This window comes from Protopterus annectens, chromosome 5.part0 (assembly GCF_019279795.1).
Source record: "Protopterus annectens isolate FY-2018-M chromosome 5.part0, PAN1.0, whole genome shotgun sequence".
NCBI lineage: Eukaryota > Metazoa > Chordata > Ceratodontiformes > Protopteridae > Protopterus > Protopterus annectens.
This window is the reverse complement of record NC_056735.1, coordinates 390,502,952-390,520,461: the sequence shown is the minus strand read 5'-3', so window position 1 is coordinate 390,520,461 and position 17,510 is coordinate 390,502,952. Positions and strand designations below refer to the sequence as shown.

The window sequence follows — 17,510 nt, the reverse complement described above, 5'->3', positions numbered from 1 at the left end:
TTCTCCCCAGCCTAAGGCCACAGTGACCACAGATGCTTCCCAGCTAGGGTGGTGAGCACTTTCTGAGCAAAATAGTCCAAGGCACTTGGTCCTCCACAGAAGCCAATTTGCATATAAACATTCTAGAGATGAGCAGTGTTTCAGGCTTTCCAAGATGTTCTCCCCTTAGGAATGTTTGCAGTTCAATCAGACAGGTCAGTCTGGTACATCAACAAACTGGGAGGAACCAGATCCTACCCCTGCGTCACTGCTGTGCGTGGCAGTGTGCCATGTTAAACAGTTTTCACATGGCAACCCTTGTTCCAGGAAGTCCAATTTGGCAGACAAACTGAGCAGCTGCATGTTTACCCCACGAATGGTCCCTCAATCAGAATGTAACCATATTCCATTGGGATTGCCCTTGATGCAATCTTTTTGCCACTTCCCTAAGTGCAGCAACTACTTTGCCCTGATTCCCCCCCCCCCAATGTGGGGTTACCTGAGGGATGCTCTTCACACTTGGCCCCCCCCCAGTCTCTCCTCCTTTATGCATTTTGCCCAATTCATTAATCCCAAAGTTTCTACAGAAAGCAGCCAGGTTGAAGAGCAAAGTATTCACATATGTAGAGGCAAATCTGGTGCAATGAGGGTTTCCCATCCTCCGGCCTTCCTTCACTAACTGTGGATTCTGGATCCATCTCCAAACCTACTGTCTCATCTGATGGGCATGATTAAGACATGCCCAATCTCAGGCGGTCTGCCTGGCTTCTCCAGTTCCATTAATAGCCAGATAACCTATGTTGTCCTCCAGTCCAACACATACTCCTGTCTGCTCATAAATCTCCATGTAAGCTATATTCCAGTAAATGGAACAATTAGTTCACAGGGCATTGCAAAATAGCATTAATCCCTTTTCTGCTCAGTCATGATTTTTAAGCACAACTTTTCAATGTAGTGTCAGTCTTCCACTATCAAGTCCATTTGGCAGCAATAGTCAAGCTTCACATGGTTTCCGAGTTTATTCAGTTGCTTCACAAACGCAACTCCAAAGCCCCTATGTAAAGAGACTGCTTTCCCTTGGGACCTAAATTTGGCACTGCAGGCTATTATACACCCCCTTTCGAAACTGCAAATGAGTATGAAAGGCTCACCCAGACTCTGCTATAGTTTGCTGTGAGGGAAAAGTTTGTTTGCTTTTTTGTGTACTGTGATTTGTTTTTTTTTTTTTTTGCACTGTTACATGTATTCTGCTTTTGAGACCACAGCTCTGCCTCGAGACAGAATATTTTTCCCACCGGTTACTGTTCTTAAACACCACTGTCTTTCTAGTTGCCTGCCCCTTATGTTAATTTTACCATATATCTTCTTTCTTTGCCTTTACTGGCTGGGGTGAGTAAGCACAAAATTTATTTTGTGAAGTCACTCCCCTTCAACTATTTAAATTTGTTGGCCATCCTACTGTATTCCATAGTACCAAAATACGACCCCCCCCCCCTTTCAATCTATCTTTCCTTTTTAAAAATTGTGACTCTGTTACAAGTTTTACCGCTCAAAAAGTTGTTGCCTACTTTCACATCTAACTCCTGTAGTGTACACTGCAGTGTTTAGGATAAACCATTATCTTTTCATCTTTCCTTTAAGCATCTATTGCAAAACCACCAGTTATTGGAGAGCCTGCATGCTGCCTCTTGGTAGTCCTCTTGGGATTAGTGCTTCTGTTTTCTCCTGGTGATAGAATGCAGCTACATTATTTCCTGAAGACTGATCACCAGAAAGCTTAACTGCTTTATAGAGGACAGCTTGGATCTCTGCTTGTATTCTGATCCTGGTGAGAGGAGCAGACTGCATTGATTCCTGACTTTCTGGTTGGGAGTGGGTGTCTGCTTAGTTGGTCTGGTTGCTATCCAAGGCATCTACTAGAAAAAGGCTACAAGCCTACAGACCCTTGCATAATGTGCGACAAGACTGGATCACCAAATAGGCCGTGGCCACCTTCTCTTGGGATTGGTGCGCATTTTACTTCTGGTGAGAAGCCAAGGAGTATTGTATCCCAACAGAGTGAAGCTATGCTGAGACCAGCATTAGTAGTAGCCATTCATGCAACATTTTTTCCATTCTTGACCAGCTAATTTTTCAGTAAGTACATACTGCTTTATTTCTTTCTGCCATCAGGATATCTGCCTAAATACTTCATCCTTAAATTTTCAGGGTCTACGCATTTCCCCTAAAGTCCTTGGCAGTGCTCTGTATAGTCTTGACACCTTGAGTGACATTTTCCTGTAAAATGACTAAGGAAACTGCTCCAGTACTTTGTAACAATGACCATCCCTCCCGGCATGTCTAAAGGTCAGTTCCCTGTGTTTTCTCCTATTAACATGGTGAACATGGGCATTCTGAGGCAATGTAGCAACTGCCTCGTGTACAGAGAACCCTCTCCTCTTACTCCCAACACTCAGACTTGTGAGATGCACTTGTATCCAAATTGGAAGCCATGCACTCTCAAGCAAAGGCTGGAATAGCTGATCAAGAGAAGTTCAGCACCTGCACCACACCACATGCAATACAAAGCCCTCCAGAACACTCGCCATCACAGCTCTTGCATAAAAACACAAACCTCGCCTCCACCTTCATGGAGGTTCTCAATAGAAATGTACCCAAACAGCAGAGATGTCAAAGGCAGAAACTCACTCTACCACTACAACATAGCACAAACCAAAAGACGCAGCTCACTTAGTGTGCCCATCAATCTAAGGCAAAACAGCTTGCCCAATACACTAATCATAGGTGACTCGATAGTGAGGCATACTGATGTCCCACTCACTAGGTTGAATAAGGAGAAGGTAATGGTAAGCTGTCTCAGGTGCCAGAATCTGAGACTCAATACTCCCAAGTACACGCCCCATTTGCATGTACCTCACTAGACGCATGCAACAGCTAGAAGGGCACAAAAGTACCTCGCAAAAAGGATCCTAGGCCTTAAACGTGTCCTACATGGACAGACTCTCTAACTTTAGCTGTTCTCTCTCTCATATCGTCTAAGAGGTGATCTCTGCTTGACTGAAAGCCATGTGTGACCCAGCTCTGTTAGAAATACTACATCTAAAGAAATCCCAATCCCTCCGCACCTCTACCACACAACAGAACATGCTGGAGGGACAGATTCATAACCCAGAGACTACCCATGCTATGGAACAGACTTCCCATAAAAGTCAAGCAGAGCACCTCACTGGCCCTCTTCAAGAGAAGTCTATAGTGGATGGGGAATGGAAAGTTCTCCCCAGGGGTCACTCCAGTGGCTCTACTTGGGGACCGAGAGCTAATGTTCTGTGGCACGATGCCAGGGCACTTCTATGGGCTAGGGCTAGGCATGTAAAGGCTTCAGAGCTATTAGCCTAGTACACACCTGTGAACCTATTTCTTTTGGAGACTCTTTGGTAGCTGTAACTTCTGCAAGAAGAATTTCTGAAATTAAGCTTAATCTTCCAAACCACCAAATTTGATTTTTCAGACTATTTCCATACCAATCCATCCTTTTTTACCAAAGGTGGTATCCAAGACTGTCAATCAATCCAGCGATTTGCCAGTAATTTTTTTAAATTTGTGAACAAAGGTGAATACTTAAATTTTATTAGATTTTCAGACAATTGCATTCTTACCTTGCCACAGACCTCAGGAAATCTAACCAATTGTTTCCTTCTCGGATGTTAAATTTTGGTAAATCTGTCACCAAAGTAACCTTGTCCAGATGGCTTACTAGTTGTATTGCTTTAATTTGATAGTTTGGGCATGGCTTTGGCAAAATCGTGGAGTCCATTCTAGAGTAATGGCTACTTCATCTGTTTTCCAAACTAGAGCCTATGTGGATGACATTGTGCAACTTGGGTAGCTACTCATACTTTCATCGCTCATTACAAATTGGATCTGGTTTCCAGGGGTTAGCGCATGATTCTGCTCAGTGGTGCTGAGGAACATCCTTAGTGTCAATTTTCATTCTATCCTCAACCTATCAGATTAACATTATGACGAGTGCATAACTTTCTGTTGTCTATTTTCATTTAACTCCCCACCTTTGAACTCCTAGGTGAGCAAGCAGTCTAAGGTGGGAACCTAAATTGTATTGAGTTCGAGATAGTCTCTGGATATTGCTGATTTTTTTTTTTTACTTCTATTGGCAAACAGATCTGAGGTACTTGGGGAAGGGTGCATTGTGGGTAAGGGAGAAGCTTGGAGTTCTTTTGGTACCACAAGCTATTGTAACGGACTAGTGCGATCCAAGGGATTGGGTCTAAAACCATAGGTTGAAAGAAAATGGGCAACACAGATGGAACATCATGGCGAGTACATAAATCTTTATTCAGCATCACCAATCCAAGAGCCATGGGTTTCTGCAGTAGAATGGGGTTCTTGGATTACTCTTGGGGAGGGGGGGGGTGCTCTTTCAAACTCTGCCTTCTTTTCAGAGGCAGGATGCTCTTCCACGTCTTTGGAAGATGTCAAAGGAGTAATTAACTGACATAATAAACTTGTACACCATTCCAAAAGTCTAGACAGAATGCCTGAATAGTCTTGAATGCATGACTACCACATCAAAGTGGTGGCTTAAGTGCCAGTAAACAAGCAGGGTGAAAGACTGATCATTTTGTGCTTCAGTCTCTGCCATTTGGTATCGCCTTTCTCCATCTTTCCCAGTTCCTGCAATTGACACTCAGTTGTCTGTACTTGTATTTAGATTTAGTTCAGTAAATGTTTGCATTGTAGCTTCGTTTTGTGCCATTTATTGTAATAAACTACTGATCTATGTAGTTGTAATGCATTGAAACTGATTTGTATGTCTACTTTTTTGTGGAGATTCTCTGAAAAGGGGCTTCTTGCCAAGTCTGACTTAGTTAACTGGTTTGTAGTACTACCTTTTGAGGGGCGGGCTTTTAGCACAATCTACTGCTCCTTTTTAAGGCTATTATGTGGCAAATTAACTGTTCCATATAATCCTGCTCAGAAGTTTCCTTAATGGAAGACCTCTTTCAGCAGTTAGTCTGTTCCTATTTGAGAGCAATACCAGCAGCATGGTCCTTGCTGTATGCTGGATGTAGTCCCAAAAAATCGTGATGGGTTTGCAAGTGTACCAGGCAATGATTAACTAGTGACCTTGCCCTTGTCTTAAGGAAATTTAAGTTTTAATTAGAGCAAGTACTTGCAGTAAGACAATTTGCTTGGAGAATTGTTTAGTGACCATTCCTGCCTCTGCTGTGTATTGGTTGTGTTTGTACATTGGCAGAAAGGAAGGTACAAAAGTATCCTGTGAACTTTGTCCAAGTTGAGCATGTGCAAAACAGCAGTGTTTTGATTTGCATAGCCACTGGTCTTGCAGTACATCCACTCCAAAAGTTTAGGAGCTAAAGATATAATGCCTTGTAGTAGGGGAACTTCCCAGACTGTCAAGGATTACTATCTAAATGGTGCTGCAGATGAATTTGCTATTTATAGTAGTACTTTGGTCTGACTTGTTAAAATGCAAAGGGGACTGCTGCTGAAAGTGATGGTAAGAGTTCTGATGCGCCACAGACTTGCTAACATATGGTAGTGTTTCACTAGTCAAAGTTTTGACTAGGGATTCCAACAGACTTTCTCAGATAAATGGGAGTTTTATGAAAACACTCAAGTGTGATTGTGCTACAGTGCACAATGGGGGCCCATAAGATGTGTAGGTGTCCCTCTTCAAGGGTGACCTATAAGTAGTGCTCAGATGACTTGCTCAGTCAGGCAGCTTGGAGATGGAAGGACTTAAAACCCTGTTCTATTTTTAATTGCCTTTCACTAAAGTTCATGAATCTAGCTGCAGATAATTCCAGAGGAGCTAGTTTTATGCAGTGTTTTTGTATTTTGCATAATACAAAATATCCATACACACACTTTAAGGGTTTAGGGGGGTAGGCAGGCTATTTGCTTCTTGTTCTCAAGCTATTAAGAGAAACCTACTAAAGGTTGAAGTCAATCAAATATTTGAGACTGCTGAAGGAAGGAAATGTGTGCATTCTGAAGAGGGGTATGGCAGTTTAGTGACACTCTCCAAGTAATTTGGAATGTACATGGATGAAGGCAAGCCCATATCTGCTTACTGTGAAAGCAATCAAGGGGAATCTGATCATGTTAAGGAGGAGGAAAGACTGGGGGTGGTGTATAATGCATCAAACACATTACAGTAGTGTAGTAAAAGGACAGGGTTTACAACTATGGTGTACTTGTCAATAAACTAGGTTGTTTTAAAAGGTCTATGCTGGTGTGTGCTTGCACAAGACTTTGGGTTTTTTGAATGCTAATTGTATTTCTCTCTACCACCAGTGAAGCAAAGCTGAACAGCTGAGAAGTGTTTGGTTTTCCCAGGTGGAGCTGGCCTGGTTGGGCTTCAGCGTACTACTGTGCAAGCAATGCCTGGCTTCTTCATTGGTGAGTCTTGTGGGCATTGCCTTTATTAGAACAGCAATTAGGGGTGGTTTGTGTTGCATAACTTGTTCTCTCCTACACTTTCAGCTTACAAAAGAGAAGCCGGTGTATAATGGACTGTCTCCACTGATTGCTCTTTGCTGTTGCTAGCAGCAGCTCTAACCTCATGGATGCTGCTTTCTGTAATCTCCACTATAGTGGCACCCTCAACACCCCCCACTATAGCGGCACCCTCAACACCCCCCCAAGAGGTGAGTGCCACATCTTACATTCCTGTCCTGTGGTACAGCCACAGTGAACCCCAGTAGTCTAGATCTGTCAGAGCTCTGCTCCCCTTTGCCATGGAACCAAGTTGCTTCAGTAAGTGTTGCTGTCTCAATACTTTATAAATATGCTTCTCAGGTGGGCTGCTTTTTGGAGCTTGCAGTCTCTGAAGTATTAGTGAGTGAATAGAGATAAGTGGGTCCTTTTTAACTTGGTAAACTTGACTGCTTAGCATTGCAAGCTCTGCTTTTTTTTTTTTTTTTTTTGGGCAAGGCAGCACTAACCTGTTGTCCATGGTCCCTGGGTACTTGTTCTGAGATTTTCTGGTTGCAAGTTCTGTATTTGGTCAGTCATAGGCAGCTACTAGGCAGGCCACTAACCTAGCCCAAATTCCCAGTTGCCACAAAGTACTGTCTAGCTAAGTGACTTGCTGAAGGTCACTCACTTGGAAAGATTTGACGGAATCTGACGGTACAACAGGGAGAAGCTTAACAGCTCGCAACATTAATTTTCTGCACCCAATTGCTTTTCATAAATGTAGACTGTGTACACAAGTCATGGCATTGGAAAAACAAAACTGAAGATGTGGCATTTCCAAAACTGCCTGCACTGAAGGGCAGTGTGGCAGGAAGTTTCCGCAGTGAGGTGCTCTAGATTTGGCTCCTCACCAAGCACACGGGCAGTTCGTTTTGCTGTTTCATAGCTGATACTTGTGGAATTTTGTTATACTTGCACACTTTAAACAGAATGTGTGCACATCGGCATTAGTATCAAGTGCCCTGTCCTCATTTAATATGTTAATGTGTAATTAGAGTGCCAGTTCTAGCTGCAGGCCTCATGCCGCCATATTTTCATGGAAGTATAAAATTCCCTTAAAATAAAAGATGGTTGCTGCTTCACTTTTGTTCACTAGGCTCAGTCGCAAATGTGCCAGTAACTAAAATGCATTCTATCTTTTCATATACAGAACTGTGGAGGGGTTAAGATCTCCAGCTATGCCATTAGAAGTCTAGGTTTTTAAAACCTGTGATTCTGGCTGCATTTGCATTACCTTTTATAAAAGGAGGATTTGGCCTTTTAAGTTTAACTTGTTTTCTGCAGTAATAAGGTTTTGTAGCGCAGCACTTTAGTAGCTCAGCACTTTAGTTCACACCAAGTGGCAGCACCCAAAAGCACTGATCTATGCAGCTCCAAATATTTCTGTAAGGAGATAGTGTTTTGCCAGAAGTAAGCATGCAGTATGTGAACTATAAAAGATGCCAACCAAATTGATAGAAGTAATCCCTTTATATGTGCTGGGGGGGGGGGATATAGCAGAACTCTGGGTTGGCAATGACTTGCTCAGCTACCTCTAGTATAATTCACAAGGCCTATCAAGTTCAAAAGCCATCTAGTTTGCTGTAGAGCAGGTTGTGCCAGGACTGCCCTAAACTTGTCTCTCACTAAAGTCTCCCAGGATCCAAGGATGCTGTTGGGGGGGGACCAGCCACCCTGGCATAGGACAGAGGAAAGTAATAAATGTAATTGCTGTACATAAGATAATGAGTCGGACTGTGCTTTCTGAGAGAGCCTTGGCATTGGCTGTATAGCGCCTTCGATTGGTGGCACAAGTATTTCATAAACTATCTCCTAAGAACCTGCTATCCACCAATTGTAAGAATTCAGCATATTGTCTGTACTAAAAACCTGTAAATTCATAACTTTAAGGGTCTCTGCATATGTGGGTCTTTCCTTTCCTGTAGTGTTTACCAACCTGTTTGGTAGTTGCGGTTGCCTCCAATGACCTAATCTAATTTGAGACAGTATGCAAGAGATTCAGTAAACTGACAATTTCTACATTCAGTCCTAATTCTACCATGCTGGTTACAAAGACTGAAGGAAAACTTGTATCCATGGCTTCAGGAATCTGTAATGGGCTTCAGTGAGAGTAGTACCAAGGTGGCATGTAAGGATGTGAACTCGTGTGTAACCACTGTATAGCAGTACTAAAGTAGATTTTTATTTGGATGCTTGCAGTGTAAGGAAGATAATTGGCTATAATCAAATTCAAATTTTAAGACTAGGAGCCTTGAGGGGATCTTTCAGTGTTGAGTAAGATGAGAATGGGAGGAGCTTTTAAAAACTAGCTTAGAGCAAGGAATGTGAGTGAGTGGGAAAAGTAATCGGCAGATGTCTGCTTGTAGTTGCAGGCTTCTAATCTTTCCAGAGAAGATGAGGCCAAAGATGCTCTTCAGAGTGGTACTGAAATTTCCCTCCCTTAACCAGGGTTGTCATAGGTTAAGGGAGGGATAGGTTAAGGGAGGGAAATGTATCCTATCTGAAGAGTGCTCACTTGCCCAGGAGCAGTTTGGTTCTGCATTAGATGTCAAAATGCTGGTTTTAAGCTTGTGCTATCTGCGTGGAAGTCCTTGCATCGGTAATCTCTATCTGGTCGCCTTCTTACTCTCATTGCCTTCAGATGTACTGGGATTTCCTGTCCATGCACAGGCTTGTGGTGGTTTTCTCCCTTGTCCCCCATCCTGCATTGGGTCAAGTTTAGGTTGAGGCTAGTGCAGGGATACTTGCAGAGGCTAGTTAGAACATGGGTGGCTTTTTTTCGTTTGGGGGATTCTGGTGTGTTGCCTGATCAGTGGATTTGATAAATTATATACTACATTCCTTGGCTTTGGGAGTCTGACAGCTAGCTTCAAAGAAGGACTTGTCTACATGGAAGCCTTCACAGGGAGACTGAGCAGGCCCCCTAACTCCATGGTGGCTCTTCCCTAAATGAGGGGTAAACCACTCCACAGTGGCCCTTCTCTAAATGAGTGGTAAACAATGGGTCTACAATCAAGCTTGCACCTAGCCCTCCAACTTCATAATTTTGAGGAGACTCTGGAAATCACTAGATACTTTCCTTGGCCTCCAGTAGCTGACAACCTTGAACATAGCTAAGGTTGGTTGAAGTTGCATTAAAAGACCTTCAAAAGGCTACTGTCTAGATGTCGAAGCCAGCAGATGACTGCTGATTCGTTCTTAGCATGTTGATCCCTTATGATTGTTTTTGGACTGACTGTACATGTAGCTTTGTGCTTGGACCACTGAGACCTATCTTGGAAAGAAAATCCACTCAAATATACTGAGGGCACCTACTGATGCTGCAAGAACTGCTTTTTATTATCCTTGGCCACCTGGTACAGGTTGTGTGCAGCACTGTATAGTAAGCTGTGGAATAGCAGTATGTTGACACTCTTGAGTGCACCTTGTCTCATGCTCAACATCAAAGCAGTGTTTATGAACACCCTTTCAGGGTCCCTCAACTCCTGGGTATGGAAGAGGTGGTGGGAGTAACTTTTTAGCTATGACCCTGATATTTATTAAATTTAAAGTCTGGCTAATTCATGGGTATCCTGCAGACCCCCACAGTGAAGGTGATTGGCTTAGTTTGCTGCAGTCACCCAAATGCTTGCAAGTCTACTGAAATAACTGGAATTGTGCTAATCTATTGGCACGCTGCCCAAGGAGAGGTGTGTGCAAGATTCCAATAGATTTAATACAACTTGTCCTGGCCAAAATTCCCTTTGGATCTGTCACTTGGGTATGATTTGAGGAGGTGTAAACTTGGTAGCTACAATAAATCTAAGAGGGAGTTTTTGGTTTCCAAAGGGTTTAACCCGTGATCATGCGTGCTGCAGTCCTTTTCATAGCACTGAACACTGTTTAGGACCAGTTTTGCCTCCAACTGTTGGATAGTGATGGTGACTTCTCCACCCACAGACCATAAGAGTTTAACAATCTCTCTTGCATTATGTCTCCTGCAAAGCTTATTGTGCAGCATGGGAATTTCCTGCTCATTCTTCCCTGTGAGTGCGTCTGAAATCACAGATGTAGCCCATGATCCCTTTTGATTTTTGGGACAGCAGTACTAACACTTCAAGAGTCTGTCCTTGGAGTAAGCAGTTTGGAGGCTTCTGTCCTGGTTTTAAGGCAAGCTGCCAGTACATGTAACTGCCCATGTTGATGCTTGATGGTAGCTGTACCAATTTTCTATTTGGCACTGTTCCCTTGTGCCCCCAAACGCTTCTGTTCTGGGGAGAACTGACATTGCTACTCTAGGGTTGGGGCACTTAGTGGGTAGGTAGTCTTCCCAAGAGTTCAAAGTCCCCTGGATCTTGTGTTCTTAAATCTTCAAGCACTCTAATGACTTTCCTTCCTGGAGCAGTCTCTTCAGACACTGCTGAAGTATCCAAAAGCTGGGTATTGCGTGGCATCCATTGGAACTTGCGAATTGAAATTTCAACCCAGCCCCTCTGCTACCTCACAGTTCAGTTTTAACACCCATCCCTTTCCATCAAATGTCCTAACTTTTTTGAGTGGAGTTGTGGATTTTTTCCTATTCTGTTGCACTTTTCAACCCTCTATGTTGGTCAACCCCCACAGGGGTGGTGAGGGGGGGCTGCACAGAGCCTTTATAAAAATTCACAGAAGCATGCAATCACCAGAACTTTTTAAAACTTGTGTAAGTTCCATTGCATTTGCTGTACTGTTTGGAGGAGTCTTGGCTATTTGTGTGTGTTCCCGGCCCCTGGATAAGTATGGGCATTCTCATGCTAGCCAAAAATGCCCAGGCTGTTAACTGCACCCAGGTCACATGGGCTGTAGCTGGGTGAGTTCTCTGCTAGTAGAGCTGGTAGCTTTGTAGTGAAAGCCTTTGCAATCTTTCATGCAGTGCAGCGCGCAGAGAACCTCTCCCATTTGCCTAATCTGTCAGCCCCTCTTCACAGGTCCTTCAATGTATACTACAAGAGGAGAAATATTCTGCAGTTAGTGCATCTGGCTGCTAACTTTTTTCCTGGGAGAGCAGTTCTTCAGAAAGCCTGTCCTAAGGATGGTCTTCCTCAGACTTTGTTCCTTCCAGTATATTTATAGCCTTTTCCTTTCACAAGGAATGGCAGATTCTCACACTTTGACCAAGGGTGTGGTGGTCCACTCTGAGCTTCCCTTGCTGTGCAGGGTGTGTATACCCAGTACTAAGAATGAATGCTGTATGTTACTTGGACAGACCACCCACCCAAACCCAGGAACCCCACTCGGCCTTCCTGAGAACACTGGAAAATATGAAGGTCTCTCCAAACACCATTATATTGGGCAACTTCAACTACCCAAACCTAGACTGGGAGCATTACTCCAGCTCCAACACCCTAGCCCAAAGGTTCCTAGAATTTATAAACTCAAATGCTATGGAACAACTTGTTACCACTCCCACAAGAGGGGAAAACATACTGGACCTGATCATCACCAACATGGGGACTCTATGCTCCAGACCAGAAGTGTATCCCTCACTGGTAAGATGAGACCATAAGCTAATCTCACTGGATATTCCCATCCCGACCCCACCCCCTGCCCAGAAAACCAGTGAAAAACTTCTCTAAAGCAAATTCACACTCCTCAAAACGGAGGTGGAATCCTTCAAAGCCCCCAGGCCTGTGGAAAATACGGCCCAGACCGCAGAATCCTTTATAAACGCATTCTATGAACACCTTCAGGAATGCATGGATCATGCGATCCCAAATAAAACCAAGACCCAATCCTCCAAAGGCAGACGTCCTGTCTGGTGGGCCCCAGCCATAAACAAACTATACAATAGAAGGAGGAAGCTACTAAATGATAGAGCAAAATCCCAAAAAGGGAAGGCATCTCTGATCAGTATTGGCAAAAAACTACGGGCACACAATTCTCTAAGGCCAGCTTCGAGAGAAAAATTGCACAGGACACCAAGGATAATCACAAGGCTTTCTTTTAGTTGGGAACCTGGGTGGTAATTCCCAGATATGCTCAGAATTAGTCCAAAATGACAAAATACACCGAACCCACAGACATTGCCAACATCCTAGCTGACAGGTTCAGCGCAAACTTCTCCCCCCCCCCCCCTCCACCAAAAGGGCAAATATCTATCCCAGCAGAGTGCTGCCCCCCCCCCCACCAAAAGGGCAAATGTCTATCCCAGCAGAGTGCTGCCCCCTGACATCTCAGATTCTCAGGTAAGAGCCGCCCTCTCCAAAGCAAAAAAACACAGCATCAATGGGACCAGATGGTGTCCCGGGCTGCGTCCTACATGAACTCCAAGAAGAGCTAAACCCAAACATAAAACTACTGTTCGATCTCAGCCTTACTACAAGATATGTGCCCAAAGAGTGGTGTAAAGCAACAGTGGTCCCTCACCATAAAGGTGGTGCCTCAACGGATCCTGGAAACTATTGCCCCATAAGCCTGACTAGCTTGGTCTGCAAAGCTATGGAAAGGATCATCATGGACCTCCTAAATAAAGATATTGGAGACCTTCAAACACTGAGATCCTACCCAGTTCGGCTTTAAGGGCAGATCCTGCCTCTTAAACCTGGTTGATTTCTTTGAAACAGTCACCAAGGCCATTGACTAGGGGAAGGTGGTCCACACAGCCTACCTGGACCTCACAAAAGCCTTCGATACAATACCCCACTCGGGCATCATAGGTAGGGGTTTATATTTAAGCTGGTGAGCCTATGTCACTAGATGGATTGCAAACTGGCTCAAGGACAGAACCCACATTGTTAGAATTGCTGGAGCCATGTCAGACTCCAAACCAGTTATAAGTGGTGTCCCACAAGGCTCAGTCCTGGGACTTCTCTTGTTCGGTATATATTTCTCTGAGGTACAGGCCAACACAGAAGGACTCTGGCTGACCAAGTTCGCAGATGACTGCAAACTGGGCGCCATGATACTCTCCAGCAGACAAGCATCCTCCAAAAGGGCCTCATAGAAACAGACAACTGGTGCCAGAGCCATGGCCTCAAGCTAAATGCCAAAAAGTGCCCACAAATTACCACATAGGTGGTAATCCATTAAGTACAGAAGAAGTAATTAGGGACCTGGGGACCCAAGTTGATGGCAATCTCTCATTTGACAACCACGTGGCCAAAGTGGTTAGAAAAACATTTTATATAGCCCACCCAATCATGAAGGGATTCGCATCTAGATCAGGGGAGGTCATCGTGCCTCTTCATCCCTCATCAGGCCCATAATTGAGTACAATGCCCCTTTTGGGATGTACCTTACCAGACACCTGCAGCAACTGGAAAGACCCCAAAAGTACCTCACCAAGAGGATCAAAGGGCTCAAACAGATGTCATATGCTGCCCGGTTAAAGAAACTCCAGCTCTACTCAGTGGCATACCGCCTGTTCAGAGGGGATCTGTGCCTGACGTACAAAGCCATGTCCAACCCGGAATTAATGGACATGCTGCACCTCAGAAAATCCAAATCCCATCGAGCTACGCGCTCGAGACTTTAAACCTCAGCACTGAAATAAATAGGACATGCTGGAGGGACAGATTCATAACCCAGAGGCTCCCTTCACTCTGGAATAAAATCCCAGTCCAGGTTAATGAGTCCCTCATTGACTCTCTTCAAGAGGAATCTTGAGTGGATGGGAGATTGTAGGTTTACCCCGGGTATCACTTCTGTGCCTCTGTTAGACAGAGGCACAGTATACTAACCTCGAAAAAGGGCATAGCAAAATAAATTTAAAATGGATGGCGAAAGCCAAACACATCCTGGCTAGGCTTATAAATGCCCTAGGGCAGATAGCCTAGTATGAACCTATGAACTTGGAGTGGATGTGGACAGGACCTGAGTATGTTGGGGAAAGCTGCACTTTTTACTCTTTACTCTTATTAGCTTGAAGCAAAGGATAACCAAACTCTGGCTTGTTGGGCTGTTATATTTGTTTATCCTTCGTTTACAAATGGAAAGAATTGTCAGGGTTACCTAAAGCTCGTTCCACAACAGCACTTCATTTGCGTTTTTTTTCTACAGTGCGATGAGATGAAACCCCTTTTTAGCAGATTAACTGAGAAGCTACATGGAAGTAATTACAAATTTGGATCTGCTATAGGGGAATCTTAAAGCATGTTGCGCAACCAACATGTACATTGTGTAAATATTTAAATCTCTATGCCCATATTTGTACACTTGCGCACTGTGTATAGATGTTTAAAAACTTCAGAAGTTAAGTTAGTATTTACACTTGTAAGACTGGCACTCATTTTCATTATGTTGAGATTGGAAAAGTCCATAGTCTAGGAGTGATTGGGGTTCTGTGAAATATTAAGTGTATGAAAGAGATGGGAGTGAGTGGCACTATGAGGTTTTGGGAGGAGAGTATGAGAAGACTAGTTTAGTTTGGAGTTGCTAAAGAGAATTAAATGGAGGAATACTGGTAGGTGCTGTGAAGTGCAAATTGAGAAGGATTGAGGAGATGGTAATCAAATTACCCTTGTGAAGCTCTACAGCATTGGCCATTGCTTTCAGGTCTGCCATCAGGGCCAAAAATGGACATTTCTTAGACACAGGAGATTTAGCTAGGGGACTAACAATTTGGGGGTGAAGCTGTACTTGATCTGCTTGAATTTGGTTTCCAGTCCTCCAATGTTTGACAGTCTACTTATCCAATGGAGTGAGCTTGGTCTGAGAAGAGGTTTTTTACTCCCAAGTGGATTATTTGCCCATTTTACCATCTAGTGGTATGGGAAGTAACTTTCTGCATTTTCTTGTAACTTGATCATAGTTTATACTTCAGACCTTGGTAATGTGGAACACCAGTATCCTGTATCTAAGCTTGCATAAAAGGTATGTAGGAAAATGTTTTATCTGATTTGATTACCCACCTCCACTTAGTACTGTTTCAGTGGAGGTGAATTTGAGTTTACCCAGTTTTAGTAAATGGGTCTTGGATCTGAAAAGCAAGTTTCTGTATAACCTGTTGCATCTCCTAACATTCTGTTAGTAACGTCTGAAAAGCAAGTTTCTGTATAACCTGTTGCATCTCCTAACATTCTGTTAGTAACGTCTGCTTAAACTAATCTAAACCCTCAGCTCTACTACTATAGCAGTCTGCTTAAACTAACCTAAACTCTCAGCTCTACTACTATAGCCCCCTCCCTTTCTCCACACTATTATCTTCCCCTCTACTTCCTTTTCCATGTCTATACATTGTCCTTTTTGAACTATTAGCTTTGTTTTTATACTTGTATGTAGTAAACTTTAGTCCACTATCAGTGCAACCCTTAATGTTCATAATCTTTTTTTTTTTGTTCTCTTTATAATTTAGTATTTGCAGTGTTTTTAATTTGTCCTGCATGTTTCTTTGCTTATGTCTGCTGGGGCTCTTTCCCCTTGTTTCTCCACTGAACATGGGTTTGTTTGCAAACTCAGTTGGACTAACCCAGTTAACAAAATGTGAAATAAGTGCATCTCTGCCAGCCTGTAGTGATTTGTGCTTATGCAGCAGATTGTCATGAACTTCATGTTGGAATTGAAATAGACTGTACTTTGAAGCTTTTGCATCAAATAAGATGCATGTAAAAACAACCTTGGGTAATCTGTATCGCAATTTTTTTTTTGCCACTGTCTTAGGTCCCAAGACTGTGTTTTTCTGGGCCCCAACAATGAAATGGGTAAGCTTTGTTTATATATTTAAGTTGTGTGAAGGGTGTGTGCTGTCAATGTGCTGAAAGTTTTGAAGTACACTGTGACCCACTTCTATAAATCCTGCCATACTTAAGGAAAGGCAGTATGGCAACGTTGTACTTGGGACTAACCACCCTCCAATCTTGTGTAATTGCATTACTCCTTGGCATTGCTCGGAACAAAGTCTTATTCCGCACTAGTTTATCCTGTTCATGGCCATCTGAGGTGTTTGGGTGGAAGATCACCAGCAGAATCTAGCTTTACATCTAAAATGTATTTGTTAGAACGCAAAGCTGCATTTTTTTTTCTAGACTTCGTTTGTGGTTGCTAAACACCAACCAGGGGAGCGAGACATTCTGTCCTAGACCGAAGAGTATGAGATTGAGAGGTCCTAGTTCCAAGTGCTCTAGAGAACCTAGAGTCCTGCCTTGCAAGGCCTTGTGTTAGAGGATGCTGGATACAGCATAAACTGCTAAATCTTCATAAGGTAAAAGTAATGAACATATTGTCTCTGCCAAAATCTGCAAGTGTGGGATGAATCTTTACTAACCCCAAAGAATGGGAAAAGTGCATGTTTAAATGACATATTAAATTTTTAGAATGAGGTGAGAGCATGTCCTTCCAATCGGGGACAAAGTCAAAAAAATCAGGGACCCTTGAAATATTAGTGCTATTAACATAACACTGACAGAATCGGAGCATATGAATTAATATACATTTTCTGAGGTAAAAAGTGTAAAACTCTTAATGGACAATGATGAGTGTAATTCACCACCTTTCCTCCAAAAGTCGGTGTTTTTTTTGAGGGGCAGAGCTAAAATTGGAGTCAAATGGCGACGTCGCATAAATCTAAGAGACTTGAGAGGTCTGAGTGAGAGTACATCTTGGCCTAATGTGGTGTAGCCTACATTTGTCCATTTTTTATCCTTACAGAAGGCCTTCTGCAAACTCCAGAAATGTCTGCTCAAAGATTTAGAAAAAATAAATTCTTGGGTTCGGAAATCACTCCTCTGCATGGGCTAGCCTAAAAACTTGATGACAACATTATGATTCTGTACATTGAAGCGTTTATAAATGAGACGTGTGACAAAGTATAGAAAACTTGTAATTCATATTACTTGTCCTTTGAACTGCTATTGTACTTGTTAGCACAACCTGGCATGTCTGTACAGATTTACATATTTGTAGAGATCGAATCTTGAATTGCTTGATTCATTGAAAAAAGCAGTTTCATATTAAACTGGCCCTTCTGTCACAAACTCTGCTCTGACGTGTATATTTAGTGTTACTCTTACTTTGCTAAAAATTTTGAAGTTCTGTGGTTTTAAAATGCAGATTAA

The 17,510-nt window shown here is 43.1% G+C and overlaps 1 protein-coding gene across 1 annotated transcript in view; it reads left to right on the top strand.

Moving 5' to 3' along the window:
• LOC122802655 (mitochondrial pyruvate carrier 2-like) overlaps positions 1 to 17,510 on the top strand; it is a 222,908-nt gene that overhangs the window by 29,363 nt on the left and 176,035 nt on the right. The window contains exon 2 of the mRNA XM_044072361.1: positions 16,117 to 16,157. Within this exon, the coding sequence (XP_043928296.1) occupies positions 16,117 to 16,157 (41 nt within the window). The remainder of the gene's footprint in view (positions 1 to 16,116; positions 16,158 to 17,510) is intronic.